This window comes from Vanessa atalanta, chromosome 15 (assembly GCF_905147765.1).
Source record: "Vanessa atalanta chromosome 15, ilVanAtal1.2, whole genome shotgun sequence".
NCBI lineage: Eukaryota > Metazoa > Arthropoda > Insecta > Lepidoptera > Nymphalidae > Vanessa > Vanessa atalanta.
In genome coordinates this window covers 6335278-6358358 of record NC_061885.1, presented here as the reverse complement: position 1 = coordinate 6358358, position 23081 = coordinate 6335278, and the positions used below count along the sequence as shown (strand labels likewise).

Sequence of the window (23081 nt, the reverse complement as noted above, 5' to 3'; positions counted from 1 at the left end):
TATGAATATATTTTAATCAATCAAAACACTTTAACAATGTAGGCGCCACATTGTACGTACGTCATATGAGATTACTGACGTCACACGGTACCATGAGTTATCGAATTTAATTTGTCAAAGTTGGTTTACCCTTTCGGGTGTAGATAATATGTGATATAAACTATATCTCTATACAGCAGATCATCTATTGTGTAAGCTCACAGCTTTAAATTCCAGAAACATGTAACATAAATGCATTTTGCGTTAATTAAATGGCCTCACATATATTCCACGTGTCGCGTAAAGTATTCCTTGTGTTTGTTTTCATTCGAGTTCATGGCGATAATGGAAAATTTTATTGGTTTTTCGTGCTCTCCAATATTGTTCCTTGTCGGCGATAAGAAGTTAATGTCGTCGAGTGCAGTGTAGCGTATACCACGTGTAAGAACGTTGCACGAGCTCGCTTTAATAGAACAAACTACCTACCTTTCGTATAGAAACTGAACTACGCTAGGTGCAGTTATGCAACAGTTAAAGATTTGTACCGTAGCTTTTAGAAACCGTGCATAATCAACATGCGTTAGAATACTTGTACTAGCTGCCTTGCCTTTTACTCTTATCGCCTTACACGTGCTTCTAGTTTACTATGTTACAGTTGTACACACTTTATTGTAAAAATATCAAAGTAATTATTTTCCTCGTGAAACTTTTTAACGAGCAATTTTGTATGACTTTATTGTTCGAATTAATATTATTTTCGAAATGGATAAGTATACACATGTGGGTGGCTTAATGGACGTTTAAGGGCTAGCATTGTCCCTAATATTGACCCCTATACCCGTATGTCGTAACGGTGAGAAGTACGCGTTAGTTATTAAAATGATTGAACGTCTCTGTCCCTAGAATGTAGGTATTTATATTCTCACGCTAGCGAGTAGAAACCCGTTTCCACGGTATGTTTATGTGAATACCAAGTGAAAGTAACAAAGTACGAACGCCGTCTACGTTGGCCCACTTCATTCGATACTTGTGTTGATAAACAAATGCATAGTATATTTTAATAAATAACGATACGGTCGGATGTTCTCTCTAGTGGTGACCCGAAGTGAGCAGACGGCGAGGCGACGAGGTGCGCGACGACCACTTTGCTCGACATACAGGTTTTTTTTTCTCTAAATAAATCATTGCTTTTATAGTCGCTACAGAAATTCAATACCGTCTGCCCGGTTCCGGCAGAACGCGCAAGATGAGATCTTTTTGTAAACTGTTTTATTCATGATACTAATGCAATGCAAATAATAGTATACTTAAACTTATGTTATTATACCTTGTCGAGTTGCTGTTCAAAGTAATGTTTTAAGTTTAGTTTAATCATGATGATACTGTGACATGAACAAGTAAAGGTTTATTTGTTTTTTGTATGACGACTCAAACTTATTCTGATATATGTTTTAATTCGTCGATCTCCTGTAAAGTAAGTATAATCATTAGTGTATCGAATGTATTTCGATACCTTCCACAATAAGTAATTACACGAGTTGCTTTTATTTCATGAATATTATATGATTATATAATATTCACTTATTCTAAAGCAAAATTATCTTTGTCGTAATGTTAGCAAACGTCTAAAAATAGTACGTCATTGTGGAATTTTTTTCAAAGTACTATTATTAAAATATAAACATTAAATATGTTGTTTGGAAAACATGTTTAAGATAAGAGCCGCTGTGATTGTTGAAGATCTACGATAATAGATATTTTAGAGAAAACACATTTGTCAAAAGTTAAATTATTATTTTTTTTAATATGGTTCATGAATGTCATTATTACATAAAATAGGTTAATAACTATTTATGTTATATGTACCTATGTAGCCTAAAGTTACGCCTTTTAAGAAGAAAACCCTGGTTTGAGTTTATTCCACCACGCTTATCCAATGCCGGTTGGTTGTTTCACGTACATATTAATTATAAATTAATTTTAACTACATATCCGTTGTATTACAACCCAAATATCATGTGAATATAAAAATATAACAATATGCTGTTTAAAACACGACTTATGTGTACTTTAAACTGAACTGCGAATGGTTGTCGAATAATAATTCAAATTCTTGTTCTTTCATGACCCGGAACTTAGTTGAAGTATCCTGTTAACATTCCATGCGGCCTAGATTTAAATTGAGATATTAATAAGAGTAGATAGGCATTTGTATAAATAACCATTTATTATTAAGTTACCCTTTACAGATGACATAAGATTATTACGTATGTATTTATAGTAATTCCATTCTAAAGCGATTGTAACTATATTGTCGTTAATAACACTCGCGACTTTTATTATCACAAAATCGCAAACGTGAATAGTAATTAATATCATTTATAAATAGTAATTCACTAATGTATGTAATTAGACAATGAGTTAATTATGTACAAATATAATGGAGCCATAAAAATAATTCAAGTCAATAGAACAAATGAAATTTCTAATTAAAAATAAACATTGCTTGAATCTAAAATATTCGAAATTCTTGGTCTAAATTAGGAAGGTATCGTCCTGTTTATTAGATCGAAAAAATCTTAAGTAAAATAGCATTTATATCAGAGATATCCTACTTGATATCGATGAATATTCTTAGAACGATACGTAGTAGGGGCAGGTGAACTGTCTCACGTGGTCTGCTGGCTTTGTGTCAGCCTGGCGCACGCAGACAAGGGCAAATTTAAATATAAGAGGCCAGACACAGACGCGATTTAGGCGGGGCTCTGTGTTATTGCCATTCGTGACCGACTGCTTCTTGGAAATATTCATTTGAAGGCTGAGTAATATCAGAAAATGAAAAAATATTCAAAATATTTTTACTTGGAAGAACATTAAATAACATAGTTAATATATAAAAAAAAAACACTAACCGTTTTATAATAATTGGAAAATTATTGTATAACGTTAAATCAAATAATTGAATATGTCTGCTATGTTGTTTTCGAATCATATTACATAATAAGGTAAAATAACAACAGTAACGTCGCAAATTTGTTAAAATATTTTATCGTACGTCTGTTAGCTTAACTGCGATATAAAAATATATAACAACAATTTTATGAAAATTTTCAAAAAGAATCAAGTACTTAAAATACGGTGTATTGTGTCTCGTCACAATAAACCAAATGACCCCAAACTTGAGGGTTCACTAGTCATTAAAGAGTTTACTATTAACCTTCCAGTTCCGTCATCATAACAACTCAAAACAGATAATTGCATTTTCACCTAAATTACATAATAGGTATGTATTTACATAACTTAAAATCGCCTTCCTGTTTACATACCTTGTTAGCTTAATACAACGAATACAAGTGAGGCAAACGTCAAGCGTGCAATATAATTAATAATGAAATTATAGGCTGTAGTCAATTTCCTCAGAGTCACAGATCTGTTTGTAGGTTACTCGTGGCCTCAGAAGCGTTTGGTCCGTGACTAAGTGAAAATACGGAAATGTTTGCGCAACGTGCTCGCTTTTATACCTTCGTAATACAATATTGGAGCAAACAGTCATATCGCTATTGTCGTGTGCTTATTTAGCGATCCATGTTGTTATTGATAGCTTTAATAAACATACGTATTTGGTTTGATTCATCAGCATTTTTTAACAAGTCGAGAGTCGTTAAAAATATTATTAATCATTTACCTATAATAGCAGTTCTAAGATAATATGGAAAATGCCTTCGAATAATCTGTAAGAACATCGCAACAATTTAGTCTATATCACGTACAGTGTAAGAGTGTAAGGGTTTAATGCCGCGTGGTGCGGAACACGAGCAGGAAAATTACACTACAAAGTGCCAATTGAATCCAATTTCTGAAAATACAATGGTTTCATCAAGGACACGTGCGTTGTTTGTTGTTTACTTGATACTAAAATTAGAAAGATATAAGTTTGTCTGATTGTTTTTCCGAATGCACGTAAAACTACTAGCATAATTGATATATCGAACATGTCATCAGTTGGTGTTCATTTTTCTCAAAGAAGGCTACCTTATTAAGAAAAATATACAAAATACAATGGCGATTCATCGAAGACGGGGTAGCAAAACAAGCTTTACAACCTTTTAAACAATGTTATCTCTTTTTTTCTCTTTTCGAAATTAGAAGACACGGTAATACATTGGATAAGTAATTAAACACCCACCCTAAACAACATTAGGCCTTTATATTTCGGCACTTACTTGAAAATTGTACTGCTAGTAACTAGTAAGTAGGCTGGAAAACAAATGGTTAGGTACCAATTGCATTATTAAACGAAAATGTTAAAAATATGTTGAAAAATTCCTTTAATAATAACGAAACGAACGAATATTTATTTTTGTTAAGTGTTGTTTTTTTTTTAATTTTATAAGTATATACGGTATTGGCATTAAAATAATAGTGAATGAATCGATTTGCTTTGTTCAAAGACAAATTTCAAAATTATTAACTGTTTATTTTTTTACGCTTAATGCCTGTCCTTTTGTTAATATGTACACTATTCAAATTAAATTAAACTACATTAAAAATATAAAATAAAACAATAAAACGTATAATTATCGTGACGGATATTTATATCTTTAATATTTAAACAACTTCCCTGGAAATAAACTAAAGTTGGCACGCATTCGAACCACGCACTGGCCTGTCTGAGTATGGACAATGCGACGATTGAGAAGCAAAGTCCACACCAACATAAAGGCAGACCACCCGCACATTGATACTTCATATGGTTAGCAATTATGTAGTTTGTATTATCTGGCCAAGACTTGCATATTTGGTCGTAGGATTCTGTTTAAGCTCGTCTGGGTTGGTACCACCTACTCATTATATATTTTATCGAAACTGCTGTTTTATACACAGTATTGTTGTGTGCCGGTTTGAAGGGTGAGTGAGCAAGTAACAACAGGCACAGGGGCCATAACATCTTAGTTTGCGAGGTTGATGGCGCATTGATGCCGCAAGGAAATTTTAATATTTCTTATAGCGACAATGTTTACTGGTGATGTGGCCACTTTCATTCAGGTGGCCCATTTACCCATTTGAAAATACATATATTATAAAAAAATATACTGATGGTAATTCTAAATCATTTAGGGATTTATTTTTTAACTGGCATATACCTAATCAATTGAAAACATTTTCTATTATAAAATCCTATTGTATAGAACACGATTCTACCTACTATTTATCTACTCAATTCTTACGTGTTTTTTATCTTTGTTTATATTCGTATTACATGCGTAATAGCTTTTTGTCAGTTTTTCTTGTAAGCATACATAATTTATAGCGCATTTATTAACTGCATCCTTGATTTATTATGTTTCTGTTTTTAAATTCGCTTAAACAACGGCATAATACATGAATTTTTTTTTTTTTTTATATATAAAAAAAAAAAAACAAACAAACAATTTTATCACGATGCAAATAAGCCGACATCGGGTTCGTTTGAAATAAAATAAAGATTGTATTTTATGATTACATTATAATGGGCAATAACATTGAAATGAATAATATTTCATAAATTTGGATAGAGGTACGTAGAGCGTGCTAAAGTCGTGTGAATGACTGGGTCTACAACCTTAGCGGCTGAGCGCAATGACGCAGCTTGCCCAGCGTCCTGTGTCCTTGGCAGTCGCCGTTTATAGAATAGAATTAAAACCGGTCAAGTGCGAGATTAATTCCTACCTCAAACGGTAGACGCAAATTTTAAAGATATATAATTTGGCAATGAACACTCGCCCTTAGAATATCCTTTTGGTACTGCAAAATAAAGGAAGCTGGTAGGAATATTTGTCGTAACACGTATTTTCACCCAAGATAGTCCCGTTTACTTTAAACTTTATATCATATCGTAATCTTTTATAATTATTTATATCAGTATATTGCAATATAGTATATATTGCACAATTTTTACGTAATATAAAGATGTTATATAGATTTCAATAAAAATTCTATTACACATAGTAGGTGTACGTTTTATATAATCATTATACACATAAATAAATTGTTTAGCAATAAGTTATTTTATATCTTCAAAAATATTGAATGTAGAAAAACGTATAGAAACAGAGTTAAGGAAAAGAGAACAGTTCGTTATGTATGCGGAAAAAACTGAAATAAACATACGATGATAATCCGCTGTGCTTTGCTGTATACATCGTGAGTTTGTTTTCTTCGTGAGGTGTGAATAATACTTTCTAATAACAAGGTGAATGTGAATAGAAGGTAAATAAAAAAAAATGTAACAATACATTTTCTCATTTAGTTTAGTTGTAAATAAATATCTCCATTTATGATATTTTTTATCAGTTAAATATTTTTGTCAGTCAGCAAGTTTCTCCCCGTCACATGTTTATTTCATTTGTTTTACATACTTCAACATAAAAACTTATATTCAAATGAATGCTAGCTTATTTTGATAATGAGTGCTTAACTTTTTTTTTAAATATTCTTTGAAATGCAACACGGCTTTAATAATAAATACCTGCAATGGTCGGTACATTTGTGATACTTCTATTCGTTTCGGTACTACCTGCGTCCTGTCCTTTTATTTACATCTGGTACAAAAATTTGCTTAATTACATAAATGAAGTGTAAAAAATCCTTTGTTTCACTCTTCTTCTCGTTGGTTTTCCTCGGTAAAAACTACATTCCGAGCCGATGGCACCATTAAATTTTATTTATCTTGTAAGATTTAAAAACTAGCACTATTTAATAAAAGCAAAATCTTCTCACTGAAGTAGTGATATCTTCCAGACACCTCCGGAACCTCACCGAAAAATGCTTGAAGGACACATTGGACAATTGCGGTAATACATACTTATATTAAAATCGAAAGTTACTGTGAAACGAAGATGTCTCGGAATGTTCGCTAGAACTATAATATATTTACAATCTCTCAACATGAAACATATACATAAATTCGTATGTCTATTGGTTTTATCGTTAAGTAGTCGCAAGGAATTCGATTCGATTGTCCCTCGTCTATAATCTCTCATTTTTTTTAAAAAGGAGATATGATAACGCATCCTAATTATAAAAAGTATTTTTTTAAAAGCACATTTATGTCTAAAACAAGAAACAACATTATTCTTATTTATTAAAACAAATGATAAATATTATGACTATTAGTAAACAATGACTATATCAATTATTAATAATACTATATTATTTTAACGAAAATAAAACAGGACTCATATACCTTTTGTAATTAACAATAATAATACTGAAATCATGACATAAGTGATGTTACATATATTATATTTAATAAATAGTAAAGAATTTCTATGTATTTGAATCGCGAACGAAGGTTTTCCGTTTTATATGTATTACACACTATATATTGAAAAATCTTGCTTAATTTTCAATGACAACATGGCAAGCTATGGAGTTGCGCGTGATGGAAGATCGTTTCTTATTCGGCACGTACTACATATATCTTTCTTTTTCTGTAAAAGCATGTTATTCATGTGCAAGCATGCAGTCTTAGATAACATGTTTAGAAAAAAAATTTCAATGTAATGATGCCAAACTTGCATACATTAAAAAGTGCTATTCAACGCGCACAAATAAATTTTTACTCGATTACTAACCTGTATATATTTGTTATCATTTCTTCGCATCTCATATATTAAATTAAAAAAATATCTTCCAACATATCGTTAAGTTGAAATTAACATATTTTTTTACAGTCCTAAGCTTAATCAATCGTAATAATTAATTGATGTACGAACCAATAGCAACGTTTGGTTTTTTCCTATAGTGAAACTAGAAATTATTTGCTAATAAGCTTATTGCTTGCTCTTAGAAAGGATATTTTGCGGACTCTATGAATGTGTGGAATGTAGTCCTCACGGAGGATGCAAGCGTGCAACGGCGAACGACCGCGTCGGCGCGCGCCGGCAAGCGCGCATTCCCATCGTTTGATTCACGCCATGTAACTTCAGATTTAATGTTTTCTTGTTACATCATTTTAATTTTTAGTCGAATCACATAATTTTGAAGATAAAAAAAATATATACAATGATAAACTAGATTTGATAATAATATAGTAATCGCTGTGTTCATAAATAAAAGGTAAAACTAATAATATGCCCCCGAACAAGGTGTAAAATGAAAACACCGACTAAACAATTCCAGAGCACTGAGTTGTTTTTTTATATATTTTAATATACTGCCCATATTTAAAAACTGATTCTAATTTTCATTAGAAAATTAGAATCAGTTTTTAAATATTATTATTAAATAATACTATTATTTTAAACGTGCTACATAAGTATTATTAACAATTAAGAACGTTATTTTAAAAATGAAACGGTCAATGGCGTCTCGGGCGACTTCATCGAACTGAGTTGAACGTATTGGCGAAGGGATCTCGTCCTTCGGAGAATTTGCACTCACACATCAAAGTGGGGATTAGAAGCTTTGCCGACTGCGCCTTTTGAGTTTTTCTACATTTTATTTGGTTGTTCTAATCTTTGAAAATAGTATGTATTGGCCTAATGTAAAAAAAAGTTCAATAATAAGAACTGGTAAAGTTATTCTTACACTAAATATGAAATCATTTATATATATATGATTACATAATTTTCGTTAAATAAAATCAAGATTTTTCAATTCGATAACAAGCTTTATTACTTAAGTAATTAAATGCCACCCTTAAATATGTCAGGAATTGAGAATACTAAAAGTTGTAAGCAACGTGAGAAGCACGTGGTAGCCGCCATTTTGATGTTTCACAGATTTTAGCGCCAACTTTACAAAAGGTGCTTTATACATCGACGTAGTGCTATTATATGAGTTACATATAATTAAATGCATAGAATTATGTGTAAAACTTTTTTGTTTATTTTAAAAGTAATTCGATCTTATGTGAATATTTTTATTATATGAATGTAGCACGTGTTCCTAGGTTTTCATCGCGATTGTTTACTATTTTATGTGATCATATTTTTGTTACTCAGTTGACATAAAATCTTGTTAGTGACTATTTTTAATGCTTCATTAAAATAAATTAATACCTAGGTAATATATAATTTTGGCATTAGCCTAGAAAATAGAAGCTAAGTATAGTGTAGCACGTGACTATTTCAATCACTAGCGATATAGTCTACTGCGCTAAAATAGCTATCAATAACAAATTAGACTATAGTTTTCTCTGTCTTTATAACAACGTCTTCATAAATCCCAGCCCTCTATTTTTGTATTCTAATTTAGATGTCTAAAGATAAAACGTATAGGACATGTACTTACGGAACTCTTCCCTATTCCCTATACGGTTGGCGCCAAAACGTGGTATGGTACTTCCACGTTAATGGCCGCCGTTCATTGCGCCCGCCTGGGTGTATTGCCCGCAGTTCGCTACGCGCATCCTGCTTACTACGTTTTCATATCCTTCTCGCACGCGTATAATGGCTTGTCATAAGAAAGGGATGCGCATATCACGTGCAGCGATTTTTGTACCATAGAAGGACGCGCCATGAGATCAATGCACTTTCCGAGGACAGCGAGGCCGTTTTTATACGGGTTAAAGCGTTTAGTTTTGTTTGTAATTGAAATCTTATGTGAGTGGACTAAGATTTATTTTAGCAACGAATCTCTAATATCGATGTCTAGACGCGCGGGAAGTGAATAAAAGTATGTAAGTAGAAGGCATTCCACTGGGTGGAATACCAGGCATATTGTGCGTACGGCGGCTATAACATGGTCGTCGTCACCAACGGCCGCTCTCTTTTAAATCCCACCTCGTATTTTTAACCATGTTTCCAATAATAGATTTATGTTAATATGGAATATTTACATATCTAAATATAACTTACTTTTTCCTACGCTACATTAGTCTGTTGTTGAATGGAAGATTTATTACCGCGTCCGCGTGTTAGTTTGAATTTATTATTTGTTTTGTTAGTTCCATTTTGAATTGCAGATAAGATGATGTTTTAGAAGGAAAAATTTAAGACTTTGTTAGATTGTCTTCTAAAAACGTAGAAGCAAATTTTGCTGATAAATTAAAAAACAATGCTTAATCACAAACATAATGATGACCTGCTTAGAATATTAGGTCAGTATATTTTTAAAATAGCAAGCTTTATGATTTTATTAATTAATATGTAGAAATGTCATGAGTAAATATCCGATCTGTAACCAGTTACATATCAACGTTTGCCGACAGATTGGCGAGAGGACCAACCAGTTTACACCAGGTCGTCAGAGGACATTTTTTATCTATTTATACGGTTACCAAATAGAATATTCCGATAACATCTTATAATATTTAAAATGAAATAACTTAGAATTGTATAAATTTTGAAGAACACTATATAGGTTATTGTATACACAACAAATATTTAAAAACCTAAATTTTGAAAATAATACTTTGCTTCAGATAATATTTAAGAAATTAGATTGATTATTTAAAAAAATATATAGTTGTGGTTTATGCTATGTGGATATACTATTGGCCGCTTTCGACCAGGGCAATACTCAAGTCAATTGTTCAGGACATATTACGTGGTAGGGCTTTGTGCGAGCCACACTGAGTAGGTACCACCCAAGCATCAGATATTCTATCGCCAAATAGCAATATTTAGAATTGTTATATACTTTTTTTTGAGGGGCAAGTGAGCCACAAAAAATAACTGTAGGCGCAATTTAGCCATGTACATTTTAGCCTCCAAGGTTAGTGGTGCAATGGCGATGTTAGGAATGGTCAATATTTCTTACAGCGCTAGTTATCGCTTCTTATGGGCGGCTGTGACACTTACCATTAGGAGTCACTCCTACTTCCGCATACCATTATTCTATAAAAAAAACAATGTTTAAGTGTCGATCAAACAGGTGCACTTTCCCTCTTTCTCATAAACCAATGGGACGGCAACTCTGAAACGACCGTTGAGAGATCAGGCGCAGGACCAAAGGTTCTATGATATTTTTCGTTTCCACAATCCAGACCATTACTGATGATTATTAACAGAAAAAACACTGACAATGGGTTAATAATAAATAGCCAGATACTTGACCAACGATACAATTCATAAAGTGTGATAGTGTTTACTAAAAAATGTTACATACATATTATACCGATATAAAGTAGAAGGAGGAAGCCTTAAAAGTAGTGAGGAAGTTTTAATTACCTTTCATTGTGTTACTAAACACAAAATGTAAACGATCCCTTTTATTTATTTTAGTTTACATTTGATATATTATTTTAGAAATTTATTTATTTCTTAATAATATAACATACATTTTCATTTTATTTGAATATAATATATGACTAATTTTAAAATTATATTTAGATTTTATCAATTATTATAATTACCTACTCTTGCCAACTTATATAAAACGGATTTTACATTTAGTTAAAGAGTGAAAACGTAAAAATGATTATTTGGTATTTGCCAATGAACGTTATGTAAATTAAGGCAATAACAGAAAATATGTTATCAGTGAGCCAACTTGGAAGCCTTGCAACGACATACAATACGCGAGATTGGCGTAACGATATTAAACTATTGGACTATATATAATGAAGATAAATAAAATATTGTCTTTTTTGAAAAATATTATAATAAGTTTAATTAGGTACTTATTAAAAAAAATGTAAATTTCACTAAAATATACATATAATTTTAGGTAATATTATATTAAATTATAGGTAAATATGTTTTGAATAAAACAAATTATAAATTTTCGTAGTATATTGTGCAACGTATTGTAACTGATCGTGCGTATAAATAAATAACATTCTGCATATAGAGCTGGTAAGTAGTACTTTATATATATGGCGTTGTTTTAAGTTTTTCTTCTACCTTGAGGACAACGACCGTACTGCTCTGATGGGTTTCACGAGAGCGATACATATGTACAAAACAGTATTTTAATTATCTCAAGTCAATTAGCATTTAAAGTAAATTAAATATAGTTATATGTTAAATTTTATAACATTTAGTGGAACTTGATAAGTTTTTTAATTAATATTGAACTCGTTCGAATTCATTTGTTTTATACACGTACGTATGTGGATCTTTAAAATTTCATTGTCAATATTTTAATTAACGTTGACTTACTGTTCAATATTTATTATAAAGTATTTTTTTTTATTTACATATTGTTGCATCTATACTTAACGATGTATTATATAATGGAATTATAAAATATTTTTATTATCTATGAATGTGCGTGCAATGCGTTTTGTTACCGTGCTCTATTTTAAGGTTCAATATATTCTTAAGTGGTAAACATCCGGTGATGCACTTCGACCGTTATATCGATATTTGAATTTACGCCATGTGCGACGCGTCGCTTCGGGGGCACCCAGGCAGGTGTTTTACGAAGAACGAACGTATATACTCACTAACTACATTAAATAGGGTCAAAGGACCGACTCAAGGCCGGTGTTCAAGACATTCGCGTCGATAACCTTGGTAGGCGCCTCAATGTTGTCAATACAATGCTGCCATAGTAGGTATATTATGGCTAAATTGGTATCTGTCATGGCATCTAAGCCTTTTAACCAGCTTATTGATTTTATTATCAGATATTTATAGTATTATAATTTCCTTTATAAAACTACAAAATTTATAGTTCCTATTATAAATTAGTGCTAGTTTTGTACGCATTCTATGCATCAAGCATATTATATCTGAGTTGATTTGGTTGGCCAAAGTACTTTTCAACTTCTGATAGATGGCGCGTAAATCGACCGAGGTAGTAATAAAAATATATACAAACTTTTGCTGCTTACATTAAGAAAATAAACCAAAATAAAGTTCACAACCTGATTTTTAATTAAAACTTACGTTTTTTTTTCTCATTTAAATAGTAAAGATGATTATGTTCTAAACATTGTAACAACCGTCTAAAATTATATATGGTTTAATAAAATGAAAACAAAGTAAGTTCGTGCCTCAGTTTACCTACAGTTTTACACGTGTCTAAATTGTTATATTATACTACGGTACGTGTAAACGTGTATGTAAAATAATACATTATTGCAAGTGCAATGATTTCTGTCACTAAGTGGTCGTAAGTAGTTTGTGTTTTATACATATTTTAATTACCTATCATCATTCATACCACTATCGTTAAATGTTTACGATGCGAGTGATTTGTATGTAGGTATTCATAAATATATTCACTGTAACCACATAGCACCTGTAAAAACGCACCTGCTTAGTTCTGCATCGGAAAGGTTGAACATCTGTGCCCATGCACTCAGATAAATTGCTGGTATTTTTTTTAATCAGCGATATAATATCTTATGAACATATGCGTCATCAAAAACAAATAATTGATTAAATCTCAATCACATGAATTAATTAGTAGTGTATTTAATTATTGGATTGAATACTTAGAACGTTATTGCATGGTAAAAAAAATGAAATATTATATCGTATAGCACATAATGTTTTGATAAACTGAGATTAGTTAAGTAAAGAACTTTTGTGTATAATGTGGACACTGGATTTGTATAACTGTAGTAAAGTGTAATAAGGGTCGAATCGAATTTTAGAAATTGTAAATTTTCGCACTTCGCGCGTCATGTTTCGTCTCTGTTGGCGCCAGTTTCCGATACCGACGATAATCAGTCATAGAAGATATACTAGTCTTATCAATTCTGGTATACACAGAATTGATATGTAATCAAAACTGATTCACCTGTATTTCTATCAACAATATTTTATTCAAAAATAGTTTTGTTCGTAAGTTACGTAAAAAAACCTCTTGTAGCCTGAGTTACAAGAACATTTTAATATACTTTTAAGAATTTGTTGCTTTAAATTTCAATAAACCGCTTCTATGTATGATAATATTTTGGTATAATTTAGACCATTTTTTATATGGTTTTCGAATTATATTCATCCCAAATAGCATCTAACTAAAATGTGTGACGAATGTCTAAGTTCAAATATTAGATAGATCATAATATTGGAAATAATTTATGCAATTTACATACAATCAGAAGTTTACTGTTAGACCTAAATTTTTAACTTTTACAATTTTTAATTTTTCGAACGATTTGCCCAACAGTTTTAACAAAAAGAACTGACCTACCCAAGCACGCCCACATTTGAAATCGTAATAACAAATACTATATCGTTGATATCAATGATAATGAAATGCACCGAACATCCGCTTGATATATTATTTGCTAAAAAAACATGCAGCTTGCACCGTGTGTATTTTGATTATTTAATCGTATAAGATGGCACCAGATGGCGAGTTCATTGCACGATTCACGTTTTATTTTAAAACGAAGCCTTCGGGGCTCAGGGGTTGGTGAGGTCCTCAGAAGGACAAAAAATCGTCGGCACACCTGGCTTTTTTTATATCCCTTCAACAATATCTATCAACCTAGAAGGACAGATGTAAAATTACTCAAATTTTTCTATGATTTTAATAGATTTATTTTAACAGTCATCTTAATTTAACATGATGCATTGATGTATTGAAATGAATAGATTTATGAAAAATTATATTTGAGATTATTATTACTTTTTACTAATGATGTCGTTATCCGTTTAAATCATGTATCCAATATTCCTTGTAAAATATACATATGATTTATGTATTTGTATATTTATAACACGTAAAATGTTTCGTTACACGTGGTAGCAAGTTCAACATTGTTTATTGTGCTATTCTTATAAACAAATTTACACACTACAAAAAACCAAAAACTTGACTGAAAACTCATAAAAAATATAATAATACGTTATTAAACATACCTACATACTCAATATATTTTCTGTATATACATATATAGTTGAACGACAGACGTACATAAAGAAAAATTAACACCTTTGCTATTTGAATATATATGCGGACAAAGTATACATAAAAGTAATTAAAAAATGAATTAGTGCAATGGCGAGTTATGTTATGCCCTCCGTGTTGATTCATAATAATTTAATATGAAGGAGGGCCTTGCATTTGCAGATGTGACCAACATGCGCTCATCGACCAGCACGTGCCAGCAACAGCTGGACAGGGTTTTTTTTATAATAATATAGGATAAGATGTTAATTTTATTATTCTTATATCTAACTGAAAACAATGAAATAATAATGTAATGAATAAAATTAAACATAAGGAGAGATTGAAACAGAAGAGAAATATAATTTAATATTGTAAGCATTATGTTTTAATTAAAGTATTTTAATGAGATACATAAAAACTTATAAAGTTGTATAAGATATCATGGTTTTGCATTCAATCGCGTTGCTTTTCCGCTCTTGCTGCACATCTTAACATTATTGATTTTGTTCCCATTTCCCGCGTTCAAATTCGACCCTCCGCCCTTTACCCCGTGTCTCACCCCCTGTCGTACCACACCATGTTGCGTCAAAGCCATCGAATATTCGCCCTCAAATCCCCAAAATATACAAATTATAACTTAGAATGTTAATACAGAAAGTGTTAGTTGATGTTGATTCTTATATTTCAGTTAGGTTTTTAACACACTTGGATTTTAATCGAAAATATATTTTAGTATTGCTTAATTTCCTTAATTTTGTAAATTTTATTTTGTAGGTAATACATAATTAAGTATATTTATGTATTTTCTATTATTGATATATATGCTTACTAAAGAAAGCACATGAGGAACCATGCATTTAATCATATCACGCAGGGTTTTTAGTATTTTACAAAATGAAGCGCAGCGCAGGCCCTAAGAAGTGGGGTGGCGGCGGCGGTGGCGGAAGAGAAGAGGAGGGAAGGGGAGCTCCACATTACGGTAACAAACAGCGCGCCGTACGTACCGCGGCTGTGCGATTATTCCGTCTACTGAGCGGAGGACGTAGTCAATGTCTCGCCTGCATCAAGCGCTGTATTTGTTACTACTTTAGTCTGCAACGCGCTGTCGAATCGTTAGGTCGTTTTCACGCGCGCTAACACAGAATAGTGAATTAAATAATAATCTAAAATTTATAGTTATTTAAATTTAATACATTCCTTAGTATTTTTGTTTTTAATATTCCACATTAGTTAATGGTGTGTAAAGTTTTTGAAACAATAAACAATAAGCTTCATGAACTGTGATCGTGTTTTGGATAGTTTTGAACATTAGTACAAAAGTGGTGTGGTAACGTATGCGAAGTATAGAAATGAGCGGATTGACCATAAGAGTAAAAAGGGGATCGAGGGGTAGTGCGACACTTCTCGAGGCAGCAAACAGAATTCTTAAACTTCTCGGCGTAAGCTCCACGAAGCGCGGGAAACAGCCATCACCAAAATCAAAGGTAAGGTCAACGGCACCAATAATTGTATAGAAAAAATATTAATTAATAAAGCATTCTCTACATGTTGTAGATAAGTAACGTTATGGTTAAAGAATGCTATTTAAAAAAAAAAACACCACACACCTGTAAAAAAGGAATCCTACAATATTTAAGTATTGCATTATAAGTAAATATTCCCAAGAGGTATATGTAATAATTATGCACTTCAAAATATTTTGATACTTCGACGTGGCAAAATTTAAATAAACGGTAAAAACTTTCGCTGTGTCGTCTGTCTGTTTATACTTTCGCTCGGTGTATTTTTATGTGCAAGCAAACAGAGAGCACTGTTAGTTGCGACAAGCGCGCCGCGTATGATCGGTATGATGCAAACATTGATGGCGGGCGCGGCACTGACACGGCACTTGTTTGTTCACGCGTAGTCTGCGTGATCATCTTGTTTACTACTACAAACACTTCACGATCCGCATTCATCACCTTGTTTGCAAGATTCTACATTACAAATTGTATTATTTTCTTGGTATACAAATTCTCTAAACTGTGGCATTGCTGGTTCTGTAGTAGGTTTATTCATAGTGAAGATACGTTATTGTTTATGTGTTGTCGTTTTTATAACTTATTGAAAAGATATTTGCTCTCAAGTGGAACAACCTTCTAAGAAAATAAAAAACATGTGGTGCCAATGGTGCAACACTATTTTTATAAACATAGTTTTACAAAATTTAATTTTTAAATATTTTAAAGGTCCGAATGAAACTAGGCGTTTCTACCACATAATGCATTTATATATATTTTGTGCTTTACCTATTTGTTATGTTTAATGACAAAAGTAGATATTATGTTTTAACTAGGTTTTTATAAAAACATACTACACTTAAACACTTTTAAAGGTTATCGTAATCATAAAAACAATAAAAATATATTGTGGTTTGTATTTAATAGTGGTCACACAAAACCTAAAATAATGTTTATAAACATTTAGTTGAATGTTAATAGCTATATGTATGTAAATTGAAATGTAATGTTTATGGCTATAGAGAAAGATAACATTTCTTGTCATGAGGATAGTCATTCATTGAAAGCGTGGGCAATATGTCGGTAACGTGTGACGTTTTATTGCTATGTTTTATCTTCTTCTTAATGAGAATAACAGCTTATCTATGTTAGTTAGTTAGTTGAGACATTGAGTATAGTTAGTTGAGACAACACAATTTTTTAACATCCAAAAATGTACGTCTTTTTGAGTAATGGTAAGAGGACGTTGCTGAAATCTTTACACCGCGTGTGGCATGTGAAAGAGAGAATTGGCTGATGAATGTGTTTGTAGGTGCGGTCATCGACGTAGAGGGTCTTAGTAGTGGGGATCGAGGTCGAGTATGGAGTAGGTGCGCGCGGGCCGCGGAATGCGTTGCGGTGGGAATGCGCTCGGAGTACCGTTGCGGCGGTGTATGAACGTTGCCGCGGAATGCGAGACACACTTGCGGTCTACATGGACCAACTTATTTCAGTGACTCATGCGGCAAATAAATTGTCAATTTGCTGTGCAGTCGTTCGTCACTGCCAAATTTATAATAAAGGAATTAATCCAGAAGAGGAATGACTGTGTAGTCTATATAGTAACCACTGTTAAAATCCGGTTGCGAATTATATTTATATGTAAATAATTATAATATACGTAATGAAGCCATTACTACTTCGCAATAACGATGTTTAATGACATATAGAGGTTATTCTGGTTGACCTTTACCAAAATACCTTAATTATAAACAAAGCTTTTTATCTATTCTGGCCGAATTCAATTGAAACAGTGTTTTGTCTGGCGCCTCCGTAAGCAGATGAACAAAAAACTTGGGCCGCAAACTTTAGAAATTGGATCATCGAACTGTTGGTGAGGCCAATGAACGAGGCGGCGGCGTTTCGAATACATCAGACGTTTAGTTGTAAACTTAACTCTTAATGTGCTGGTGCGTCAATTTGCAACAATTTTGTACTTGCAATTTTCTTAATCTCAAACGGAATAACTGCCTGTTTATGTCTTTTAATAGATTTATATAATTCGTAATGTAGGTGCAATTTAAGTTCTCCAAATTATTTGCGAAAGATATTTAACAGGTATGTTATGGTTATGTGACGCATGTGGCCCAAACGTAATAAGTGTGCCTATATAAACTTTTTCTTGTCACATTAATATTTTTTTGAGTGATCTTAGTATCTTAAAATTGACAATGAAGTCTTTGTAATTTGTATGTCTCTCTAATGAATGTACATCACAATAAATTGCACACAAACTCAGCAAATCAATAATATATTTTTATTTTGTTGCAGCCTACCGCCAAAACTACAACCGAAGTAAGGGCTCCAATTGCTACATCAGAATCTACAACTGAGTCACCGATCAAGATGCAAGCTTCTCAAGCAGCAGCTGCTCCTGTTCAGACTCCAACCTCAACACATTCGTCCAAAGAAACATATAGACACACTAAACGGACAGCAAAAGATTATATTTTTGGAAAGTTGATTGGCGATGGTTGTTATAGTACAGTATTTTTGGCGAAAGATATTCACACTGGCAAGGAGTACGCAAGTAAGTATTTAATGGCGCCGACATATATTTTTAGATTTATTATACGGATTATTCGTTTTACGTTACCTTTACCCTTAACAGTATTCTGTTTGTTCTGGAGCAGTACATAAATATTAAGTGTGAACGCCAGTTCAAATATCCAATAATTAATTATTTAACTTGGGTATAAATATTCAAATTGACAATGTTGTTCTTTTACTTAGTGTAAACTATCAAAATCTAAATAAAAATTATATTAAACCCAAAATTTTTGATACCAATAGGATCAATAAAGAACATATTTTAAGTTCAATTTTTAATATTTTTCTTATTTTTTTATTTTCAGTTAAAGTTTGTGAAAAAAGCCACATCGTGCGTAATCAAAAAGTACAGTACATAAAACGCGAAAAAGATGCCCTAAATATGCTATTTAATGTTCCACACGGATTTGTTAAGCTTTACTGCACATTTCAAGATGAAGAAAGATTATACTTTGTACTATCTTATGCAAAGAATGGCGAACTTTTACATTATATTAATAAAGTAGGCTCTTTTGAGCTAAATGTCGCTAAATTCTACGTTGCTGAATTATTATTGGCCTTAGAGAAAATGCATGCTAAAGGAATTATTCATCGTGATCTAAAGCCAGAAAATATTTTATTAGACGAAAACATGCATTTACAAATTGCCGATTTTGGAACTGTAAAAATATTAGAACCAGAAAAAATTAAATCACCTACTCCAACCGTTCCAGAAGACCAAGATTCAGCTGTTAGATCGAGAAAAATAAGTTTTGTTGGTACAGCTCAATATGTAAGCCCCGATCTCCTACAAAATCGTGTAGATACACGTGCATCTGATCTATGGGCATTGGGATGCATTATTTACCAAATGATATCCGGTTTACCTCCTTTCCGGGCTTCTAATGATTTTCTTACATTTCAAAAAATTCAAAAAATGGATTACGAGTTTCCTGAAGGCTTTCCCGCGGAAGCTAAGGATTTAGTTGAAAAATTGCTAGTTTTAGATCATACTAAGAGGCTTGGATCTAGCGACACAGGTGATACTTATGAAAGTATCAGACGACACCCATTTTTCGAAGGCATAGATTGGGAAAATATTTGGGAACAAACTCCGCCAAAGATAAGCCCATATTTACCTGGTGAGCCCTTTGAAGAGAAATATACAGTGCCTGACCATTTAGAACCTGGATTAGGCGGAAGACAAATTTTACGCTTGTGGGAATTCGACTTGTCCACATCTAGAGGTAAGAATTTAAAGTGATCATCGTTATCCGATCTATTAGTATTTATTTTACAAATTAAAATAATTGTCACGTCAAACAACATTCATACTCTTTTTGATTTTAGTAAAAAAACTGTAAAATGAAATATGTGACTTGACTTTGGTAGTTTGAAATGTGTTCATTCATCACACATTCCAACGTACTTACTTTGTTCTTGATTTACGGTTCCGCAAAGACATGACGTCACTTCCCGGAGCATTGCAATAGCACTGTATTCTCACCAGCTGATGACATTATATAAATTACTTCATAACTGACTTTTATTAATGACTCTTTTATATGCATTGAAACACAATGTGCATTGTGCTTGTAAGAAATGTGGCTTACATCAATTATTATGTATTACCTATATTTTTGATCCTCCTATTCATTATTGTAATATATTGTTTTTGTTATAGGAATCTTAAATATTAGTCCAGAAGAAAAACGTCATCGTCTTGAAGTTCAAGCTAGAGAAAATAAATGGCACCAATTTGTTGATGGCGAACTTATACTGAAGCAAGGTTTAGTAGAAAAAAGGAAGGGCTTATTCGCTAGACGTCGTATGTTACTATTAACAACAGGCCCACGATTATTTTACGTTGACCCCGTTAACATGGTTCTTAAAGGAGAAATACCTTGGTCTCCAGAGCTGCGCGTCGAGGCCAAAAACTTTAGAATATTTTTAGTGTACACGGTAAGCTTTTATTTAATTATAAACATTATAATACTTAAATATTTTTATGTTATTTATGTCAGTGGTAAGAAGAGCATCGCCTCATGATATATGTTTTTTTGTTACAGCCAAATCGTACATATTATTTAGAAGACCCTCTGTCGTTTGCATTAGAATGGAGGAGAGTAATCGATGAAGTACGCATCGGAACATACGGACGGGTCACGACTTAGACGGTTGCGCGGCCGCCGAGCCGAGTCGCGCCCACGTCGGGCTGCGCGCCCGCATTCCTCCCGTTCGCTGCACGGCGAGTGCACACTTCTAGGATAAAACTAGGCTTCATTTCGAGCACGAAAATCATCCAGAGAAACTTAACACGACGATGAAAAATTCGTGTCCTGAGTAAAATTGGTAAACGGTCCTTTAAGTTTGCAAAAGCCAGCGCAGATTGGCAGCATTGGCTTTGTCCGCGACAGGAGCGGCAGGCGCCACATATGTTTCAAAAGCGCACGATGATACGCTCGCGTCGACGCTCCCCGCATTGGAGAAGGAGGACACGAGAAGACGACGTCAGTTCCCAATTAATCAGTGTTTTGACGCTGAATGACTGATTCCTACTAGTATGTCCCGACTATCTTAAATTATTGTTCTAATTTAAGTTACTTATTTAATTGTGGATATCGGCGGTAATATGTAAATATTTGTCGTAATTTATTATTGAAATTGTTAGGTGTAATATAACGCGTATTTGTGGGCCTTTTTAACTTAAATTTATAATGGCCTCATGTAAGAATGGACTTGTTATTCGCCACCCGCGTGTTCACGAAGCCCATTCCAGTTGGTAACTAGGCAATTTATAGCTAAATTAATAATTATTTATTTTATTTTAATTGTATGCCAACGGAATGTGACTGTTGTACAGATATTTAACAGTAGAAAAATATAACTATGTTTCCATATGTTTAACACTTGCCAGTAACAATATAATGTGATGAAATTTATGTTCAGAACTATTAATTAAATGTTGTTACGATGGCAGTGTAACTGAAGTATGGGAACACTATTATAAGAAGACTAGCTTCTTAAATTAGGGCTGGGCAAATTGTTGCAGAACATAATAATGATTTAAACATTTTTTCCTGCACTTGTCCAGGAATTGTCTCTCAAATTGCAGAGTCCTTTAATTTAGTGCTTCTAATTTGTATGCATTTCATGCATACAATGCACTATAATCCTAACTTAGTCAAAGTATACGGATAATTTCACCAAAGGTGATTAATAACAATTTGATTTTGGATTAATTGGTTAATTGTTTGTTATCATTCAATTTTAGAGACACTTAATAATTTCCTTAATATCAGTTTGTTTTGTTGTTTGTGTTAATTATAAAGTATAAAAAGGAAACACCTAAAATTTCAATGTCATGGCTTTTAGTCGATATCTATTTTAAGTTAGTAAAGCAGCGTAATTTTGTTATAGATTAATTGTTTTAAATGCCTAAACTTGCCTGAAAATATTTATTTCAGAAGATTTTAATGTAATTGGGATGAAATCCGAACAACATTTTAGTAAAATTTATGTATGAGATAAAAATGTGATGTTTCAATAAAATGCATTGAATTCATTTAACATTGATGGTACTACTCCATGACATTGTTACTAATAAACTGTCTGCATTTAAATTAAAAACCTGCTAACTATACTAGTTATATTTTAAAACATTTGTATTGCATAAATTCCATAAATTAAATAAGAAATTGAAAATAAATTGAAGTTGATTTTTTAAGAACATTTGTTTTTTTTTTATTTTGTTATAAGATCGCTAACTACACAAGCAAAAGAAAAAAAAATGAAGCTCTTCAGACTAGCATCACTAGCAATAACCATATTGAACTAAGTTGCTAACTATTTTAATTATTCTTTGTATGCACACAAATATTTAAAAAAATAATTTAGAAGTCATGTAGAAAGTCATGATAAAGATAATCCTGATTACTATTTAGTGCAATTTAGGTTTCCTCTAAGGTAAAACTTCTTTTATACATATATATGACAACAGCTAATATCTAAAGAACTCCAAAAGTAGACCCGTAAGAAGAAAGTAAACAAACTGACTGACTGAGTGTTCATGATTCACATACAATAGGTAGTTTAAGAAAACAAATAGTATTGTATGTCACTAAAGGAGATTTTTAGATATGAGATGTTTAGTATTTCCAATTTGATCAATATTGAACCTTATTGGAAATGTTATCAGAGAAATGACTAGTGAGGGCTAAATTAGTTTTAAAACATCATAATTTGTTTTAAGAA

At 32.3% G+C, this 23081-nt stretch overlaps 1 protein-coding gene across 3 annotated transcripts in view; it reads left to right on the top strand.

Moving 5' to 3' along the window:
• LOC125069591 (3-phosphoinositide-dependent protein kinase 1) overlaps window positions 1-22542 on the top strand; it is a 59419-nt gene extending 36877 nt beyond the window's left edge. Inside the window, exons 1-5 of one of the 3 annotated variants that reach the window (XM_047679132.1) lie at window positions 15756-16244; window positions 18570-18828; window positions 19154-20074; window positions 20512-20789; window positions 20897-22542. In XM_047679132.1, coding sequence (XP_047535088.1) covers window positions 16095-16244; window positions 18570-18828; window positions 19154-20074; window positions 20512-20789; window positions 20897-21001 — 1713 coding nt within the window. In that variant the 5' untranslated portion in view covers window positions 15756-16094 and the 3' untranslated portion in view covers window positions 21002-22542. Of the gene's footprint in view, window positions 1-15755; window positions 16245-17999; window positions 18209-18569; window positions 18829-19153; window positions 20075-20511; window positions 20790-20896 lie in introns of those variants that run through there. The other 2 variants (XM_047679134.1, XM_047679133.1) reach the window with 2 other exon arrangements.
• The last annotated feature ends 539 nt before the right edge of the window (window positions 22543-23081 follow it).